General features: G+C 39.4%; 1 protein-coding gene across 1 annotated transcript in view; it reads left to right on the forward strand.

Moving 5' to 3' along the window:
• necab2 (N-terminal EF-hand calcium binding protein 2) overlaps nt 1–20,981 on the forward strand; it is a 165,123-nt gene extending 144,142 nt beyond the window's left edge. The window contains exons 10-13 of the mRNA XM_080874714.1: nt 7,549–7,661; nt 12,859–12,936; nt 13,667–13,758; nt 15,739–20,981. Of these exons, the coding sequence (XP_080730840.1) occupies nt 7,549–7,661; nt 12,859–12,936; nt 13,667–13,758; nt 15,739–15,767 (312 nt within the window). The 3' untranslated portion in view covers nt 15,768–20,981. The remainder of the gene's footprint in view (nt 1–7,548; nt 7,662–12,858; nt 12,937–13,666; nt 13,759–15,738) is intronic.
• Nucleotides 20,982–21,369: the final 388 nt, after the last annotated feature.

Raw genomic sequence — 21,369 nt, forward strand, 5'->3', positions numbered from 1 at the left:
TCAGCAGATGCACACTAACGCACAAATGCAGATGAGATGAATGAAATGAGAGCCTCCACTAGTACAAGCTGCAAGAGCTGTGGCTAATGTGGGGGGCAGGGATAGCTCAGTAGGTAAAGTGGTCGCCCCATGATCGGAAGGTCGGCGGTTCGAATCCACTTAACGGCTACCCTGAGGTACCCCTGAGCAAGGTACCGTCCCTACACACTGCTCCCCGGGCGCCTGCTTAGTGGGCTGCCCACTGCTTCACAGAGTGAATGGGTCAAATGCAGAGAAAAACAAGTAATTTCCCCATGGGGATCAATAAAGTATCCATTATTATTATTAATATCTGCTAAATGGAGAGCTCTCTTATTAAGATGTTTGGATAGCAAGTTATTTCCAGTTGCTAATCAGTTGATCGATCAGATATTTAATATCCTGTTAACAGCAGCAACACGTCCATAAAACAATTAGGATGTCTTGTTTCAGGGTAAAGGGCTGAAAGCCTTCTGAAATATTGTAGAATGGGATCACATTTGTATTCTCAAGCACCCAGAATGAGGACAATAGAAAAGGAGCACAGACAGAAGGACTAGATTGCATGCTTGATAAAAGAACTGCAGGTGTTCTGCTGTTTGCTGGAAGAAAAGGGTTAGGTGAGGTAAAAGTGGTCTAAGCATAAAAATAAAATAGTCCTAAGGTAGAAGAGAATGATGTCACCTGCATCTTGAATCTATTTCTGTTTTGTGTGTTGGAAGAGATGTCAAAGTGTTTAACTTGGTTCTTCATGTGGAGTCCCACAAGGCTCAATGTTATGCTGACATTACTGAGCTTTCCTAAAATCCTAGCTTTTGTAAATAAATACATTTGAGAAGTTGGTATTGTACGCTTTCATTGCTTTCTTGATCTAAATGAAGAAAAGCAGCATACCGTGACTTTAAACTAAAATGAAAACAAAAATGCCAAACTTTCTAAAATTAATAGTTAACAGTTAAAAACGTGTTTAAAACGTGGTTTTCTATAGCAGGCTGACGATGAGGTCTGATTCTGTGTCGTCACGTGGGCAGACATAACTGCAGAAACAGCTGATGGGATGTTTTGCTGTTACATGTTTGCCATGTCAAACCTGTTTCTTCTCTGTTGCATCAAATTGGGCAGATTTGATTTCATACAGAATTCAGTGTTTTTATTTTATTGATCACTTAACCCCTCTGAAGGTTAGCTCCATTATACATTTCAGCTCTTTCGTCAGTCTTGTATTAGACTTCTCAGATCTGACATCTAAACCCTGTTAAAAGGCTTCCTTTTCAAGCTCAAGGTTTAACTGTCCAACACTGCAGAGCAAACACTTGTCTCTCATTTGTCAATGCTACATTTTAATTTGTAATGTTTTTCATTAGCTCTGTTTATTGATTCCTTAAAGGTTTTGGCCTATTTTATAGCACTGTTGTTTCTGGATACTTTTAAAGTGTTAACCTTATTTTCTTTAATTGTATTATTTCCATGTAATAACTTGAAATGTGCACATTCAACTAATTAAAGATTTATAACAGGAAATAAATCCTGGTGCAGTTTATTATGGGACTTTTCCTTACTCTTCAAATATTACATAATTGTTATACCTTAAATAATATTGAAATAAGATCATGAGTGTGTTAGTGAGAGATGTAGAGGTGTGACAGATGATGCGCGAGGGGGGCGCAAGTGTGTGCATTTGCATATATGCGAGCATGTGAAGGCATATTGTGTCAGTGAGACACTTCTGGAATTATCTAGGTCACAGTGGATTAATTTTTAATTTTACTGTAGTGAGCTACAGTAATGCTGGCATATTAAAAAGCTGAAGACATCTGCAGCTAATCTCATCTGATTAAAACAAAAGAAGACACAGTTCTTTGGTTCTTGTTAGAAATGGGATTCATACCAATAACGGCTAATAATCATTCAGCCTCTAATTGTTCATCATTTCCCAGAGTCCCCAGGAAGTCCCCCCATCACAAAATTTCTGTAGGCTGTGTGAAATTATGAACGTCTATGCTTTTACCCGCAGGAGATGGGGACTTTAGAAAGGCACTGCATCATTCCCTCACATTTCAATTTAGTATCAGAGAAATTGCTCGTAGCTCTAGTAAATGGATAATAATTTAACAAGTGATGAATAAAAAATTAGATGTGTCTTATAAATCTCCTGGTAACTACAGCTGCTATCCTAATCACATGAAATTAGCTTGTCTAAAACTAGCATCTATAGCACGGTCACAAATATCTATGTCAAGAAAATGCCTGTTAAAACTAACTACCACATAGCCCGCTGACATGTTGGTGCAGGCAAAGAAAAATCTCAAAAACTGTGTATAAAGGATGATTCTCACTGTGACATCATCCATTGATTTCTGGTCATTTTTATACCATTTTTATACATTCTGACTGCAGCCATGTTGTTTTTTCTTTAGTGTTTTTTTAGCAGACGCGAGGCCTTTCACACGGTTGTCAGCTACATCTGTCCCAGCCCCACACATAATTTAACAACTTTGCTTCCCTTATAAAAGATGAAATGAAAAACCACAGTTTTTGAGAGAGAGCCAGGCTATAAACATGATCATTTAAAAGCTGAAGTTGGGCATTTTTACATGTCAGTCTATAGAGATTAACCTACTTTGGATGCTAGCCTATCACTGTCATTATATTATATTATGCTGCTATTCATACTGTCATTATATTAATGCTGCTATCCTGTATATATTGTACATACTATTGTTTGAGTATTTACGATTGTTTTTTTGTACTTTTTATATTTTACATTTATATTTATTATTGAAACTTGCACCAAGGGAGTGGCACTCCAATTTCGTTGTACTCTGTACAATGACAATAAAGGCTATTCTATTCTATTCTATTCTACAGAGGCTACTAAGTAGCGTGCTAATGCGCCTTTCACATCTTTTAGTGTTAACGTAATTGTTTGTTTTCCACAGCATTCAGATATTAAAGTTTCTCATGTCCTGCCGTGCACATTGCTCGAGAGATGTTAGCCACAATGGTCCTAATACATCCGCTGTTACTGGCTCTCACTGGGTGAAATTAGTTCCGTCAACATAAACGATTACGTCGACACGTAAAATACGTCGACGTAAAAAAATGTGCATCGATGCGTCGTCACTTTCAAAACAGACATGGTGGCAGTGAGTAGTGGCAACATGAGTGAGGCAGCCGCAGTTGACTTAAATCACTGTACCCGAATACGCTAGTGATGGGATTTCCGGCTCTTTTTAGGGAACCGGATCTTTCGGCTCAGCTCACTAAAAAGAGCCAGCTCTTTCGGCTCCGAACCGGCTCTTCAGGTTGTTTTGTTGCTTTAATTAATTTGTTATTAACAATGATATAAAATTATGTACAAAAGAAATTACTAATGTAAAAAAGTGGTTTTATTTATATATGTTTATATATAAATATATGCGGTGGCCCCTAGAGACAAAACACGTACAAACTCCAAAACACATTTCTAGCATGAACTGAACTTCCAAAACAGAGCTACCTAGATCACCTAAATTACACAATTGAAAGCATGAAAGCATATGTGTATTGTTTGTGTATTTATACACAAGCATTAATATATAGTCAAATAATAAAAATTAAAAAAAGTTCATTTACCTGTTATTACCACACACCAAATCCGGTCGTTGGTACTTGCTGGCTTGTGTAGCCACTAGGTAACAAAAGCTCAACACTGCCCCTAGCATCCTGGAGCACTTCTGTTGTCGTTTGTACGTGCTTCGGAGTTTGTACGCGCTTCAGAGTTTGTACGTGCTTCGTCTGTAGGGGCCACCGTAAATATACTTTTATTTACTCCACATACAGTGGGGCAAAAAAGTATTTAGTCAGCTACCGATTGTGCAAGTTCCCCCACCTAAAATGATGACAGAGGTCAGTAATTTGCACCAGAGGTACACTTCAACTGTGAGAGACAGAATGTGAAAAAAACATCCATGAATTCACATGGTAGGATTTGTAAAGAATTTATTCGTAAATTAGGGTGGAAAATAAGTATTTGGTCACCTCAAACAAGGAAAATCTCTGGCTCTCACAGACCTGTAACGTCTTCTGTAAGAAGCTTTTCTGTCCCCCACTCGTTACCTGTATGAATGGCACCTGTTTGAACTCATCATCTGTATAAAAGACACCTGTCCACAGCCTCAAACAGTCAGACTCCAAACTCCGCCATGGCCAAGACCAAAGAGCTTTCGAAGGACACCAGGAAAAGTATTGTAGACCTGCACCAGACTGGGAAGAGTGAATCTACAATAGGCAAGCAGCTTGGTGTGAAAAAATCAACTGTGGGAGCAATCATCAGAAAATGGAAGACATACAAGACCACTGATAATCTCCCTCGATCTGGGGCTCCACGCAAGATCTCATCCCGTGGGGTCAAAATGATCATGAGAACGGTGAGCAAAGATCCCAGAACCACACGGGGGGACCTGGTGAATGACCTGCAGAGAGCTGGGACCAAAGTAACAAAGGTCACCATCAGTAACACACTACAACGGCAGGGAATCAAATCCCGCAGTGCCAGACGTGTTCCGCTGCTGAAGCCAGTGCATGTCCAGGCCCGTCTGAAGTTTGCCAGAGAGCACATGGATGATACAGCAGAGGATTGGGAGAATGTCATGTGGTCAGATGAAACCAAAGTAGAACTTTTTGGTATAAACTCAACTCGTCGTGTTTGGAGGAAGAAGAATACTGAGTTGCATCCCAAGAACACCATACCTACTGTGAAGCATGGGGGTGGAAACATCATGCTATGGGGCTGTTTTTCTGCCAAGGGGACAGGACGACTGATCCGTGTTAAGGACAGAATGAATGGGGTCATGTATCGTGAGATTTTGAGCCAAAACCTCCTTCCATCAGTGAGAACTTTGAAGATGAAACGAGGCTGGGTCTTCCAACATGACAATGATCCAAAACACACCGCCTGGGCAACAAAGGAGTGGCTCCGTAAGAAGCATTTGAAAGTCCTGGAGTGGCCTAGCCAGTCTCCAGACCTCAACCCCATAGAAAATCTGTGGCGGGAGTTGAAAGTCCGTGTTGCTCGGCGACAGCCCCAAAACATCACTGCTCTCGAGAAGATCTGCATGGAGGAATGGGCCAAAATACCAGCTACTGTGTGTGCAAACCTGGTAAAGACCTATAGTAAACGTTTGACCTCTGTTATTGCCAACAAAGGTTATGTTACAAAGTATTGAGTTGTATTTTTGTTATTGACCAAATACTTATTTTCCACCCTGATTTACGAATAAATTCTTTACAAATCCTACCATGTGGATTCATGGATTTTTTTTTCACATTCTGTCTCTCACAGTTGAAGTGTACCTCTGGTGCAAATTACTGACCTCTGTCATCATTTTAAGTGGGGGAACTTGCACAATCGGTGGCTGACTAAATACTTTTTTGCCCCACTGTATGTTTATATATAAATATATGCGGTGGCCCCTAGAGACAAAACACGTACAAACTCCAAAACACATTTCTAGCATGAACTGAACTTCCAAAACAGAGCTACCTAGATCACCTAAATTACACAATTGAAAGCATGAAAGCATATGTGTATTGTTTGTGTATTTATACACAAACGTGCTTCGTCTGTAGGGGCCACCTTAAATATACTTTTATTTACTCCACATAAAATGTAATAAATAAATCATATAATACAAAAATCAACTATTCACATTTCAACTTTTAACTATTTAAATTTTCAGCTTTTTCCTTTTACAAATTTAAAGTGAAACAACACAAAACACTGCAAACCACAACACAATTAAATATGAATTATAATATGAAAACAAAAAGAAGCTGCATATTCTCTGTCATATGGTCCTGCATGAATAAACTTTCTGAATCCTTTATCATCTGCAACTGAAAATAGTTGTGGATGATTACTATACCTTTTTAATGTGACGTTGTTGTCCCTGGCTCTTTCTCTGTCTTTCCCTCCCGCTCTGTTCCTGTGCTACTGAGTGTAACTACACCCCCCCCCCCCCCCCCCCCCTCCTCCCCCTTCCCAGCGTAAAGCACAAGGCTCGCATGCTGAGTGAAGCGGAAAAAAAGTGCGAGAGAGAGGGTGAGAGAAAGAAGAAGAAGAAAAAACACGGCCCGCGATAAGGAGCCGGCCCGCGATAAGGAGCCGGCTCGCGTCGTTCACGTCAAAGACCCGGCTCTAAGAGCCATTTCGTTCGCGACCGACCCATCACTAGAATACGCAGTTCTACAGTATGGGGATATTTTAACAGAAAAGGAAGTGACTCAGTCGTTTGCCAGCTTTGTAAGGTGGAAATGGCCTATCATAAAAGCATGACAGCTATGCACCAGGACCTCAAACGCATCCAGGAGCAGCTTCTGCAACGGACAAACCGTCTATACAAGTCAAATAATGGGGAAATAATCAGTAATCGAATCAAATCAAAATATAATTGGATTGAAAAATTAATCGTTAGATTCATCGATGCATCGAAAAATCAATCGCTAGATTCATCGATTAAGAAAATAATCGTTTTGCCCAGCCCTATTTGCAGGCTCTCTCAAGGTCCCACTGAGGCATTTCAATCAGGTTCAGTTCAGAACTTTGACTGGGCCATTGTAGCATCTTGATTATTTTCTTTTTCAGCCATTCTAGTGTAACGTTGCTGCTATGCTTGGTGTTATTGCCCTCTTCAACATTATGCACTCCACACTGTATATAAATGCCACTTGTTCTGCACATATTCAACTCTGTATATTTTATATATTTTATTATTATTATTATTATTATTATTTTATTTTTTATTTTATTTTTTTACTATTTAATTTGTAAAAATGTGTATACACACACACGCACACACACACACACACACACACACACGTAGGAAAATATTTAGTATACACATCCAGAAATGCATACACTATTATATATTGTACATATATTTATTAGTTTCAGGTTGGCCATTCTTGTATTTTGCTCGTTTGTGTTGTTGTGTTTGCACATCTCTGTTGCTTGTGGGGCTCGCACATAAGAATTTCACTCGCATGTGCTGTGCCAGTGTGCCTGCACATGTGATGTGACAATAAAAGTGATTTGATTTGATTTGATTTGATCTTGCACGGCCCAGTTTTGGCCAAGCTTTAGTTGGCCGACAGACAGCCTCACATTTGACTCTAGGATTCTGTGGTATACAGGAGTTCATGGTCGACTCCGTGACTGCAATCTAAACCATCACCGATCCACCACCGTGCTAACAGTTGGCATGAAATGTTTGTACTGAGATGCTGTGTTTGTGTTTTGCTAAATTTGGCGCTGCTCTTTAGGCCACACCTCTCCACTTTAGTCTTGTCTGTCCAAAAAACATTGTTCCAGAAGTCTTGTGGTTTGTTCAGATGCAACTTTGTAAGCCTAAGCTGTGCTTTCATGTTCTTTTTAAAGAGACAGTACAAATATTAATACAGCTTCACTATAAAGAAACAGACAGACAACAAACAGAACAGTAAGCTGTTAAATTAAAACTGACACTGCCGTCTCTGTTGCTCTTCCTTCAGTCTTTGCTGCTGATTCGTCAGGAGATGGTGGTTTCCCAGAAGCAGCTTGGTGAGTTCTGTGAGGCTCTGAAGCAGTACCTGAAGAACGTCTCCGCTCAGAGAGACTGCTTTCAGTAAGTTTCACTCATATTTTTACAAGTGCTGTGCTGCGGAGAGGAGCACTGTAACGAGTATGATTTTAAATATTTAATGCGTTCCATTTTCAGTGTCAGGACCTCACTGTTTTTCACACTTAAGTGCTCCCTCAAATATTCTCTCCTTTGATCTTTGATTGTATCTCTGGTTCTGAATGTTCTAGGTCATAGGTGTCAAACTCTGGCCCGCGGGCCAAATTTGGCCCGCAGCCTAATAACATTTGGCCCGCGAAGCCATGCCAAATTACTATTAGAGCTGGCCTACTGGTATTATACAGCTAATATATATATTGTTTAGTATTAAGCTTTGCTTGTTCCATATTCAGTTTTTCAGCAAAACGTGTTTGAGTCCATAAGAAAAGATTCATTCTTATATCTGGAGGAAGATTTTTTTTTTCAATAAATATTAATGTTAGCCCACGACTTTGTTCCAGTTTTGAATTTTGGCCCACTGTGTATTTGAGTTTGACACCCCTGTTCTAGGTCATACACCAGAGGTTCAGCTCTCACAGAGTGCCTTTATGAAATCATTGCTTTGAACTCCCAGGTGTTCATAGTAATACTGTGCTGCACAGCTCATGTGTACTCAGTTTATAATATTGTACCTGTATAAAGTCTGATATACCCGTGCTGTAACTGATACAGACCTGCCGTCCATATCTCTTTGAACCTTGGGGTGCTGTGAAACGGACTGTAATATCCACTGCGATTTTTCCAATCCCGGCTTAATATACAGTATGCATAGTTTATAGCAGTGTTCTGCATATGTCCTTGGCAAAGCTTAAAGGTTCTGACTGTGGTGCATTACATTTTCTGCTACCAGTTACTGCAGTCTGCACTGAACGGGGCTGCAGCATGGATGAAGGAGGTGTTAATCTTAACAGCTAAATGTAGCAGAGAATCCTTATTGTTAGCAGCAATAATACTGGGAGTCATTCAAGACTAATATTATAATTAATTTCCCAACTTAAACTGAGAGAGTTGAGAGAGTGCAAAGCTGGTTGATAATCATCTTCTTTTTCTCAATAGGAGTGATCCCCTCACAGATATTCAACACTGCCATTTGCTCCATATATAAAGTCAATGATCATAGCAGCTTTAAGAGCTGCTCATCTGATTGTAGCGCAGGAGCAAGTGGAACTGATGAGCAGGATCGATAGGCAAGCAAACTAACAATTCCAAAGAATTGTTACTGGGAACCAGTTCTCTACTAGAACCATTCCTACATCTAACCGAAGTGCTGTTTATAACTGCAATTGTTTAATGTACTTCCAACTTATCACCAGATGTTTTGCACCAGGATCAGACATAAAAAAGATGTTAAATGCACCTCTAAAACCCAAACTGCTGTTTGATCAGGTTCCTGTCACATCTACATATCATACACCAGACTAATTCCAGACAAGTTCTTGAACTATAGGGAATGAATATCCCTCACAGTAATCATTAAACTAAAAAGATATGTCAATTTGACTAGGTAATATGCCTTCAAATAAGTCTGTTCACTCACTAATGTAGCTACAGACAAGGTTCTTTGGTATTTTAAGGGCTTTGACATTCATAATAAACAGCATTTTGAAGTTTGACTAGTGGTTTGGCAGTTTGATGCTGTTGGTTTTATTTTCTGCAGCCTGCCTTTGCCGACTGGGGAGGGTAACCCTGACCGAGTTTGAGCAAGAAAGAAAAAAAATCTGCAAAACACACTAACAGACTGCTGAAGGTTTCTGTGCTGAAAAAAGATAAACATAGTAAAAAAAAAAATGTGATGCATAATAGTCAAAGGAATTGTGTAAAAGCACCTGAAGATGGATATGTTAAATCTTGTCCTTGTGCCTTGTTGCTCTGAACATCGTAGCATTCTTTTGTTGTATTCTAAGAATTAGTTATGCTATTATCCCATCATGTCCTTCAAAGTCTGTAGGAGCTTTAACAACCTGACAGAACAAACCTTACTTAAGTCACACCTTCTCATGAAGGACAAGTCCTAATTGCAATCAATAAAAAGCACACATGGCTAAAAGGAAAAACAGGTGCAGCAGTAAGGTAGGTTTGTTGTCATTGCCAGATTGCATTTTGTGGTATATTTTTTATTTTATAATAAATGTGGGAGCAGCACAGTAATTGTAGGTATCTTAATATAAATAATGCAGCAAGGTTTTCAGATGGAAGCTTGCACATTATCTGTGCAAAGACTTCTGTCTTTTTCTGTCTCTGGTGTGCCACTGAATGCCTTTTTTCCTCCTTTGTCAGTTTTTAATTTCATCGTTGCCTAACTGTAATATATAAACTTTATTTAGTCTCTGCTGTCCTTGCTCATTATCATTTGATGTTTGGTTGTGATTAGAAGCACAAATTCTATTAAATCCTCCAGCAGAGCTCAGACAATTCAAGTTATTTCTTCTGACACCCTATAAAGATTTAACAGGCAGCAGCTCCTGTCCCTCAGTGCCCTCTACAGGTTTAGAGCAGACCTGCAGACACACACACACACATAACAGTAATGTCTTTTCACACTGCTGGTAGCCTGCATGTACAGCCGGCAATAAAAGCAGGTTAGGTTACAGAAAATATTGGAAGAAGGGAGATGGTATTGTGATTGTCTGAAAATTGTGCTTGAATGGGAAGAATATACAGAAGATTATTTATCAACTAAAAGTCAGTGGAACCATGGCCGTGGTTATTTTGAGGTAAAAAAGAAAACATACTACCACTAGTCAGAGTCATATGGAGTGTTCTCTTAAAATAATCACCTTATGAACAACTTGTACACTCTGTCTCTGAAAAACAGATGGGTAAAGGCTTGGGCCCTACGCAGGGGTTATCAATAGAGATCAGAGTAACTGAGGCAGCTCAGATGGTGCAAAGACCATTGCTTAATGCCACTCCGATGGAAAGTGTCCAAGAAAAAAAAAAGAGGGGGAAAAAGTTGCTCAGTCTTTGGCACAAAATTCCAGATAAAGAACAAGAATCTTGGGAGCACCAGCTTTGATTAGATATGACTAAGATAAATGTGTTTGGCTGAAAGGAATCCCACATGAATCTGGCCTGGGCCACCACAGTGAAGGATGGAGCTGAGACTGTGATCATATAGTGGCTGCATGAGACAAAAAATAGATCATGTTTATAAGAGATTTCCTATTGCAAAAAATATGAACGGACCATATGACTGCCTTTAGAAGTTTAGCAAAAGAGGACTCTTCCATGGTGATAATGACATAAAGCACATTGCTAAACAGTGTGTATATATACACCTTATTTTGTGTGTGTGTGTGTGTGTGTGTGTGTGTGTGTGTATATATATATATATATATATATATATATATCAAGCTCCAGTCCTCGAGGGCTGGTGTCCTGCAACTTTTCCATGTGTCCCTGTTGCAATAAACCTGAATAATATTAGAACTTGACTGCATGCTGAGGTGGCAATTTAGCCATTTGATTTATGTTACAGCAGCTGAGTGAATGAACATGGTGCAATAAAAGTACTTTTAGAAGTACATTTTTTCCAAACACTTACATTTACTTGAGTAAGGTTAGGGGTTGCCACTTCAGCATGCTGTCAAGTTCTATACTCTTGCAAATGACCTACTAATTTTATTCAGGTGTGTTGCAACAGGGACACATGGACACTTGCAGGACACCGGCCCTCGAGTTTGAGACCCCTGAGGTAAAGCATCTGATAAAAGTAGTTTAAAGTCAGTCATGTATGATAACTACAAAAAAAGAGAAGTAATTTTGTCTGCTGACATCACCCAAAATACTATCTTATTTCTTTAAGTCATTGATGTAGCTCGGAATCAGAGTTATAATCCAACTACTTTGAGCATATAGATTCTACTGAGCAGTATACTGACTTCTGTATCTGTCACGGTCCTGAGTCTGATCACTGTTTTTTGTTTTGATTAATACTAACTTGTGTTTGGTTTAATTCTGGTTATGCCTCTTGAGGTTTTCTAGTTCTTACGTTTTGGTTCCTGTTTTATTTTGATAGTCCTGCTCTGTGTTCCCCACCTCGTCTGCCCAATTAGTCCCAGCTGTTTCCCTGCTGTCTCCCATTCCCTGATTTATCCGATGTGTATTTTAGTCCTCTGTCGTCCCTGTTTTGTTGTCGAGCTGTCCCTCGTAGCTGTGTGGTTTTCCTGTGCTCCGTGTTCCCTTGTAACTCCTAGTTTCCTGTTCCCTAGTCTTAATTTCAGGTTTTCCAGTTTAGGTTTTATTTTGTCGTCTTCTAGTGTTTTAAAGCAAACTAAAGCTGCCTTTTTGAGTTCATCCCTGTGTGTACCGAGTCCTGCATTTGGTTCTTTCTCCTGCCTGCCACACAGCGAATCACAACAGCATCATCTTTTTAGTTTTTGCTAAGCTCTGAGCTCGCACTATGAAAATTGGAATCCTTGAAAGGTAAAATTAAAATCATGCCGGTCCTGAGACTAACCCCGAGCAGGCAGACGTGCAAGTGTAATTTCACGCAGAAACTGCACCGCACAGAGTGATCTGCTCAAACACGTCAACAGCTGCTTGATTTCAGAGCCAGAAAATTACCAAGAGGCACAAGTGCATATAATGGACCAAAGAAAATTGCTGGCATTAACAGCACCGAGTCTTTGAGTCGTTTTCTGCTTTTGTTTCTAAACCTAATTCCATTTGGGACGTTATATTGTTGGTCAAATGGGCAAATGTTAGGCATATAAAAACACATTAACATGTCGACATGTCCATAACATGTTCCACTTTTACCATTGAAGCCTTTAAATGCGGCGCTTGCTGTGAAAACTGAGTTACGCTGTTAACCAAGTGTGACAAAGTTCCCATGTGCACATTCACCCTCCTTTGGAATACATACGGAGGAGCCCGAGTTCATTACAGCAAAGTGTACCATCCAAAATGTCTCCATAACATCCCACATAATAACCTCTGTGCATTGATGATCACACTCTGATAGATCTTATTTGCTATTCTTGGTGTTAAGTGCAGTGACATCAATAAAGTCCGAGATGCGATTTTCTGAAATATAAACTGTTATCTCGTGTCTGCTTTGTCTCCTTTACAAATGTATCCTTAATGTGCACTGCTTCACCGTTCTCTATCATGAATCCAACGTCTCTCACCCGTCACTTTCCATATCACCTTCTGTCCACTTTCATCCTCTCATTCCCATTTTCCTCTGCCTCTGCTCCAGTGTGACTGCAGTGCGTCTGCCAGATGGTTTATCCTTTGTCGTCTATGAGTTCTGGGATGGCGAGGAGGAGTGGAAGAGGTGAGTTTTAATCGTTTTTGGCTCCAATTTTATTCTTAATCCTGAGCTCTATCCGTCACATGTGCCAGTATTAAGAACTTTTCATTTTCCGAACCCAGGCTCCAACCATTGATCCAAAGCAACTGACAGAATGAAGCATCTGTAAACACGGAGAACAGCCTCAAAGTGATTCATTCCCCGTGCTGATCCACTTTGAAAGCATTAAAAGTCATTACTGAGCGCAGACATTCATATTGTTTAGGATATTGCCTTTGAGTCAGCACTCTTGGTCCCCTGAAAGTGTTTTGGAGCTGAGCACGCCGTTCCTTCTTATCCCTGTTCTAATTGATTGGTGATCACCCAATAAAAGGAGCTCTCACTTTTCTTCTATTACTGCCGTGAGCCTGTTTGAAAAAAATCCTCCAACATTTAATTAACATTGTTCAGCCATTCACGTGCTCCAGAGTTGCTGAATCACTCAAGTTGCTTCAGGTCATTGTGATTTAGTAATGGTTCTGGGCACAAGGAGAGGCTGCCGATGTAGTTGCCTGCTGATCCAAGTTTCTGCTCCACTGCTCACAGCATCTCCCCACCATTAATATTTCAAATCTTACAGTAAAGGCTAAGGGCCGTGCAAAGTGATTAGAGTCCATGTGTGCTTTTGAGAGGCTGTATGCAAAGTCAAGACAGATGTGTGCATACAGAAATGCTGTGTGTCATTTAGTGTGTGCATGCTCTCCTCTGATTCCAGGCACCTCCAGTCGGCTCCCAACAAAGCCTTTCAGCATGTGAAGGTGGATACACTGTGCCAGCCGGAGGCTGTGTCCTCTGTAGCCGTGCCAGGTCAGTGGTAAAACAGTACAACTAGAGAATAAAACAAAAGCAGTGTGACGCTGCAGCTGAAATGTCCTCCAAACCATTTGTGGATTGGGACCAATGACCAGAACGATATCTGGATTTGAAATACTTTGTGATATTTTCTCGAGAACACAAAGAAGACAAGACAAAGTTTCCTTTTTCTCTGATTTTTACACATTTGAAGTAAAATTGCCAAGTTTTTCCTCTTTTGCAGTGATAAATAATCCTTTCAGATACTTACAAGCCTGCTTGTACAATATTACAGTTACATGTAAGAAAGGTCAATCTTTGTTGCCTGTAATGTTTGTTTGTCAATTTATTTCGATCATGTAAACAATAAACAGGTACATTTAGCAAAGAAAATAAGAGAGAAAAAAATACTACACAAAATAAAGTTAATACATTTCAATATTGCTTCTGTTCTGATTCAGTTACATGTCGAAAGGGAGTGGGAAGAAGTACACGCCTATTTAATCCCACCCCTTCGCCATAAGTTATCAGTTAATATTTAGTCAGCTTCCTTACTGATATAATCTGTAATAGAAATAACAAACAGATTTCTGATATATACACTATATAATATCACATCATGAAATGTTTCATGAAATTACACATTTTCCCTTTCTTTATAGTTCAAGAAGATCTTTATAACTCTTTTTGAATTGTTTTATGTTTGGACATTGCTTCAATTCCATATTCAAACTGTTCCACAGTTTCACTCCATGCACAGAAACACAAAAGCTTTTTCTTGTAGTATGTACCTTCCCTATTTTGAAGTTACAAAAACCTATGCAAACTGTGAACTCAGTATATGGACTGTGCGCAGTCTGATGTGCCAGCCGACATTGGGCACACAGAAATATGCAGTTTTAGGAACCCCACATTCTTCCACTTGGTCTCAAAATAATTCTGCAGCATGATAATGACTCCAAACATAAAGGCAGAGACATTAAAGTACTACAGCAGATGGTATGGCCCCCACTGAGCTCTGACCTCAACAGTATAAAGTCAGTTTACATAAAGAGACCGAAAAAAAAGTTCAGGAACAACCTTCCTACCACAGAGAACGGAGGATGACTTAAAGACAAACAGTGGGAACATCAAAATATTTTTTTGGTATCATTACAAGATTAATAAATAAATCTAAATCTGCCATTATGATTATTGATGAATCCTCATTTTGTCTTGTATGTCTAGAACATCAGAGAAATATACTGATTTAAGTTCACAGAAGGTCATGTCATAGTCGGAGGTTATGTCTAAATACAGTTTAATATAATTCATATACAGAATGTTATTTCTGCATGGTTGTTAGTTGTGGTGCATTAAAAAAAAATACACTACCAATTTTCATCGAACTAGTTACTCCTTTAAATTTTCATGAACATTTACATCAGATTCTTTCTGATCAACTTGGATCCAAAATCTGTTTCTTGGGGTTCCTGAGCAGTTGCTGACTTACCCTAGTAGTAGAATTATCAGTAGTGCAGGTGATACTGAGATAACACAATATGTGCTAATATTACTATAAAGGTGTGATGCAATAGTACACAGTTGCAGAGCAAGTGTTCTATATAATGCTGAGAAAGTGATTAGTTTGTTCAACAACCCTGGATGTGTTATGTAAAATTTATAGGCATTATCTACAGAAACCTGGCTTTGGAATCTGCTTCATCCAAAACAACTGATGCTGGCAGGCATCCCTGCGCCGAGTCGCAGACTGTCAGTGACCCAGCTGATACTTGGCTGACTGCCTGTTTTATTGTCTAGTAATCACTTTTTTGTCCATTTCTCTTCTTGGCGCTCTTCTTTCCCCCACGCCTGTTCTGCTTTCTTCTCATTTCCATTCAATCCATTTTTTTTGCTCACTCTCCACATTGTTTTTTCACTCTGAGGCACGCTTTCTTTAAAAACTCCTTCCTTTCGAACCTTTTTCTCACTCGTCATCCCTCTTTCTATTTGCAGCCGTCTGGTGCAGCGTGAACAGGGACTGAGCATGAAGATATTCGACTACACGCCAAGACTCCTGACACTCCTCACTTCTTTAACTCCTTCCCCTCCAGCCCTAAAACCTTTTTTTCTCCTCTGTTTCACCCACCCCAATCCCCACAACCCCCAAACTCCCTCAACTCTTTTTGTAAGTACATGTTTACATAGTGCAAATGAATGGTGTCAACTGCGGTGAAAATTGAACAAACAGTGCATTTTACAACGTGAGATTACTAAAACATGTTTGCATCTCATCATGGTAGTTTGCTGGATTTCAAGATTGTGGATTACTTCATGTACATGTTTCTAATAGCTTTGAGCCACTGTAAGGTGGAGATTGTCATGTAGCAAGGACCCCGAAGGTTGAGTTTTCCATGTAGCAGCTTTTCAGTGGTCAGTTTGGGAATGCAGCTGATCACCACAGATAGCTCATCTGTGTAGCTGTCACTTTATAGTAGCTGCTTATTATATCTGTGAATATATCGCAGACTTTTGTTTATTTATTTATTTCATAACTGACCAAATTACCCTCGCATCAGCCATGACATTAAAATGAAGACTCGAAATACCTAGTTGACAGATTAGTTTGCGTTCTCAGGAAAACGGAGAAGTCTTTAGCTAGCTGTCCTCTCTTATGGATGTTATTTACCCAAAGCCATTTAAATATGACATTTAGCCTAGAATTTTATCTGGGAAAGTGAACACTGGCTCTGAATAAACAAGTGATTTTAATATGAGAGAAGAACCACTGAAGGGTAGAATAATGCGGTCATTTTACTGTACAGTTCCAGCTGTTCACCAGTTCATGAATAGGAAAGAAACAGATGTGCTATTATAGAGCAGTGGTTCCAGTAGTAACTTTAAATCCTCACATAACAATCAGTAGATGACCCCATAAGGCCACCTTTTAAGGTTAATAATCTTATAATGACCAAGTATATTTTATCTCCTCCATAATTTTCCGATTTTGTTGCCTTCGTTTGTTCTGTTCACTCTCTTAATCTCTTTTACATTCACTCTGTATACAATGGCTGTTCTGAGGGTAATGTCTCTGATGGTTTACTGGCTGTTACACGGTACTGTTTCTTTAAAGCACAGCTAATCCCTGTGAAGAATGATGTCGTTTTAACCTGGCACCAGTAGAAGAAGGCCAGCTGATGTCAGTTCTTCTCAAGGATTTGCATGTGTAGATGCTAACACAAATTCCCGCTGGTGTTTTTCGGTGTAGTTTTATTTTAACTAAACACATTTAAGGGATAGTTTCTGACGCGACACGCCCGCTACCTTGAGAAAGCGACTGCTTAGAGAGACAGGCAGCACCTCAGTGTTCTCCATGCAGATAAACACGGTTTGATTTTTGCCTTCTGTTCATGCATTCCTTGTCTGAATTGGTGATGGGTTGCTTATATTAGCTGTGTAAGTCTAGTGGAGATTGTACATATGAAAATGTTGTTCTGTTATGATTATATTTGCCTTTACTGACATCTTTTAGTGCTATGGTACAAATCTTATCCTCGGTGAAAGTGGCAGTAGCTTCACAGGTGCTGCAGCTTCTCTAACCTGTTTGTTTGAATCCAAATAGCTACCATCCGAAACAGATATATGAAGAACACTGAATATAAAGCCTTAAACATCACCACATGGTTGAGCAGGTAAAGGATTTTAAAAGGCAACTTCTTTTTGATGCATTTTAAATTCCCTGTAAGCAGAGAATTCCCCACTTTCGGTGTAGACATCAGATTGTGTTTCATTAATATATGACATTATTACCACGATGACAGGTCTATTCAGCTATTGAACATCACTGAAAGAATAGCCTTGAATTTGAAATAAACCTTCACAACACTTAGCATACTGTAGCAGTTAGATGAACCACCTCGGCATTAATATCTCGAACACGTGATCACATGTATTGCCACTACTGAACCCACCTTTAAGTGCAAAAAAGTCAATGAACAGGAGGATATTATGGAAAGTTACAGCTCTTGCAAATTCCAGGACATCAGGGTGAAATGGAGGACGGACATATTCGACCTTTACATTAAAACCCAGATGAGCTTATTATTCGGACGTGACATCAACGATATTGTTCGGTAAAGTCTGAAAACCGGCTGAGTTCAGTCTTCACTGCACATCAGCCCACACACACTGTCAAACAATCAGATTAAAAAAAGCACAATGTAAAAATGAGTGAATATTGTGACTTAAGCATAGTAGAGTATATTAGAGGTCAATGAGTATGATGAGAGTATGTAGAGATATATTACTGTCTAACTGGGTAAAGACTTGTTAATGAATCACTGCTCCGTTACAGCATTATTCTTTCAAAGGTGCCATCTTGCCATCCACCTCACTGTTGAGTCTATTCTCTCTTCACCTGTGAAGACAGCGAGTCTGTCATCTGCTGGCACTGTGGTGGCAGTGAGCGGGGATCCAGCTACACTGACACTAATGTTGATTGTTACCTACTTTTAGAACTCCGGGCTGCGCTCAGCGGGGCATGACTGTGTGACACGTGGAAGTGTTGAACATTATTACATATATGGTAACAGAAATATGTATAACAATAGGCTTGTAGAACAGGCATGCAAAAGCAGTATTGCATTATCTGTGAAAATGTATTTACCAACCTGTGAGTGTCTCTTTTAAAGGTACCCTGTGGAAGTTTGGACCACTAACAGCATTAAAGAGCAGAGATTTCACAAATATAGCAATGAATGTGTTAAACAGTGTATGATTTGGGCTATAAAGAGATCTGCTTTGTTTTATAAGGAAGAAAGCAGCGTAAGAGGGACTATTGCTGTGCCACTTATCATCTAACTTGTTGTTTTGAAATGGTCCAACTAAAATGAAATTTGCAGGGTTTAAGAATAAATCTAGGTGCTAATCTGGACCTGATAAAGTTTCAAAACCAAGTCTTTCAGAGGAATTCAGCAATGCAGTGACTTCTGCAATTATCTGACTTCTGAAATTAAAGTATCAAAACCTTAAGTAACTAAGTAGAGACTAAGTTGCAAAATACAAAAAGTACATTGATCATGAGATGTGTCTGTCGGTTCTCCGTCATGCAAGTTAAGGTAGCCTTGAAAGCTTGAAAAGAAGACCACTTAAACACTTAAAGTACCTTGAGGTGGTCAGGTTTGACTTGATCTGTTAATACAGCCTGTATAGTGTATGCAGTTACTACATTAACCCCACAAGGTGAAAGGTTACCCAATAACCACCTGCTTAATATTAAAACCACAATACTTTGACAAGAAAACTTCACAGGGTACATTTAACCTCTCACTTGTTGGAACAAAAACCCCAACATATACATATATATCTCAAACTCCAATCCTATTTGCGTTCAAGAAGGAGCTACTGTATTCTCAATACAAACAAAGCCATATTGCATGGATTAGTGTTTACATGTAAGTGATTTACTATACTGATAGCCATAGATTTACAGTACTCAAGCCTGGCTGAGTGCAACCCACATGTTCTAATTAAGGGATCTCCCTTTGTGTACATTGTGCCCAGCTTGGCTGGGTTGTGTATATGAGATCGATAGTAAGTGAATGGTCAGAAACACCAGTACTGTTTCCTGTTGATACATTCCTGAATGTCCCTCAGACTGTGCAACCTGTTCTTTTTCTATCCTCCTACTTCTCAGTGCAACCCGTGCTTCGTCATACAATGAAAGAGTTATGCCACTGAAATGTACTGAAGCATGGCTGAGCAGAACGTTTCCTGGTAACATTGTGAAAAGATTAAACGGCAGAGGACCTACAACATGTTGAGATCAGGCCTTCTGTAGGCGTGGATTAGTTTATGTAATTGTTGTGATACTGGTAAACAGGAAACATGTCACCTGGTTTACCTCAAGAAACCTAACATAGACACCATAAACGTGACACCATAGACTATACATAAAAGATGGTCATAGCCACCATGATGTCACCAATCGGTTCTTGCCTGTGGCTCTATGATGCCAGCCAGACTCCTTTCCTTCCTCCTGCAAGTGCATGATGGGATGCAGGCCTGATTCACAGAATCGCTCAATTCAGTTAGTTCACTTTAAACACAATAGCTAGCCAGTGCCAGTCTTTTCACCCAAGGCAAACACTCAAAAAACTAAAGTCATGAGAGAATGGCATTAACCACAATGTTGGTCTTCGGTTTTTAAGATGGGTTCTTAAAAATGATATCCTGAAGGTCATCAACAAGTTTTAGGCATATGCAGTGCAGCATTTGTCTCCACCCTGCTCTGCAGATACATCAGACAGAATGTATTTCACGAACCTGGAGCTCCTCTATCTAGATCCTTTGTAAAACCAACTCAACCTGGCCCTAAAGGCACAGAGTAGGAAATACAATCTGCATGGGTGATCATGACCTACCCTACCATCACAAGTATTGCAAACCAAAGAAGCACTTTAAGCTCTACACAAATGACCTCCTTAGCCATTGCAATATATACCCCAACTACTCTGAACCACTAGCAACCTTTGCTATGGTGACTGAACAAACACCTTAAAAAGAACTTCCCAAGAACACCAGAGTGCAGCTGGCATGAACCCAATATTTGGCTTCCCTTGCAAGGTAGAACCAAGTCTCATTATCTGAGATTTCTATATAAAGACTGCTCCCTTTGCCGTCACTCAAGACATGCAGGCTACATCCATCTTTTATTTAGAGTCTATCCAAGAGAACAAGCCAATCAGTAATTTGCCAAACTGACCGACATCATGGCCATAACTCTTCCTTTCTATGGCTGTGTTCTTTTCTATTCTTCAACTGAGTGCATGTCAACTGAATGTCCAGTAACTTCTTTGCTGTAGTATTAGGCAATGCTACTCAATGGGTTTTGTGCATTTCTTACCTTCTTTGTTTTCTAGTATTCCTATGAAAGAGACAGAGACTTAAATCTATTATATAAAATATATGACTAGAAAAATGGCATTCAAGAATGAACATAACTTTTATGGCAATGTTTAATTAAATATTAATTCTTAATGTATGTTTCAGTAAAAAAAAAAAAAAAAAAGCTTTCTCTTCTTAAGTGTAGAGACTTATTGCAGGGATGCAAGTATTATATTTGGTCTTTAAAGAATATCTTGTTGAAATTCTAGATGATGTAGAGTGATGCAATTCAATAAAACTATAAAACTGAAAACTGTGCTGTATGGCTTTGATATTAAATGCTGCTGGTTATTGGGAATTGTGCTTTTTCTTTTCCTTCCTGTGTAAATGTTGTGGCAGATGTGTGATTTGAACTTTGAGCCATAATATGGTAATGTTCAGTCTGCATGCACACTACAAAAAATAAATTATTATGGGTTTATCTGGTGTGAAACCTATAATGTGGTAAATGTTTCCCTAGCATGTGCTCCAGAATAGCTTTACTCAGAAATACGTTGGACACAAAAACTTAACACTGGTGTTATACATCAATCATACAGAACAAGCATAGCACTACATTAGCTAATCAGCAAAAATGTCCATCAATGTCTACGTACAACTCTCAACTCAGTGCAAAGTAGTATTTAGACACCATTTAATCACAAGTCATTATCTCTCTTTTTTCCCCCACAGTGTGCGTTTTGTACTGTCTTCCTCCCATTA

Source organism: Rhamphochromis sp. 'chilingali' (assembly GCF_963969265.1).
Source record: "Rhamphochromis sp. 'chilingali' genome assembly, chromosome: 2".
Taxonomy (NCBI): Eukaryota; Metazoa; Chordata; class Actinopteri; order Cichliformes; family Cichlidae; genus Rhamphochromis; species Rhamphochromis sp. 'chilingali'.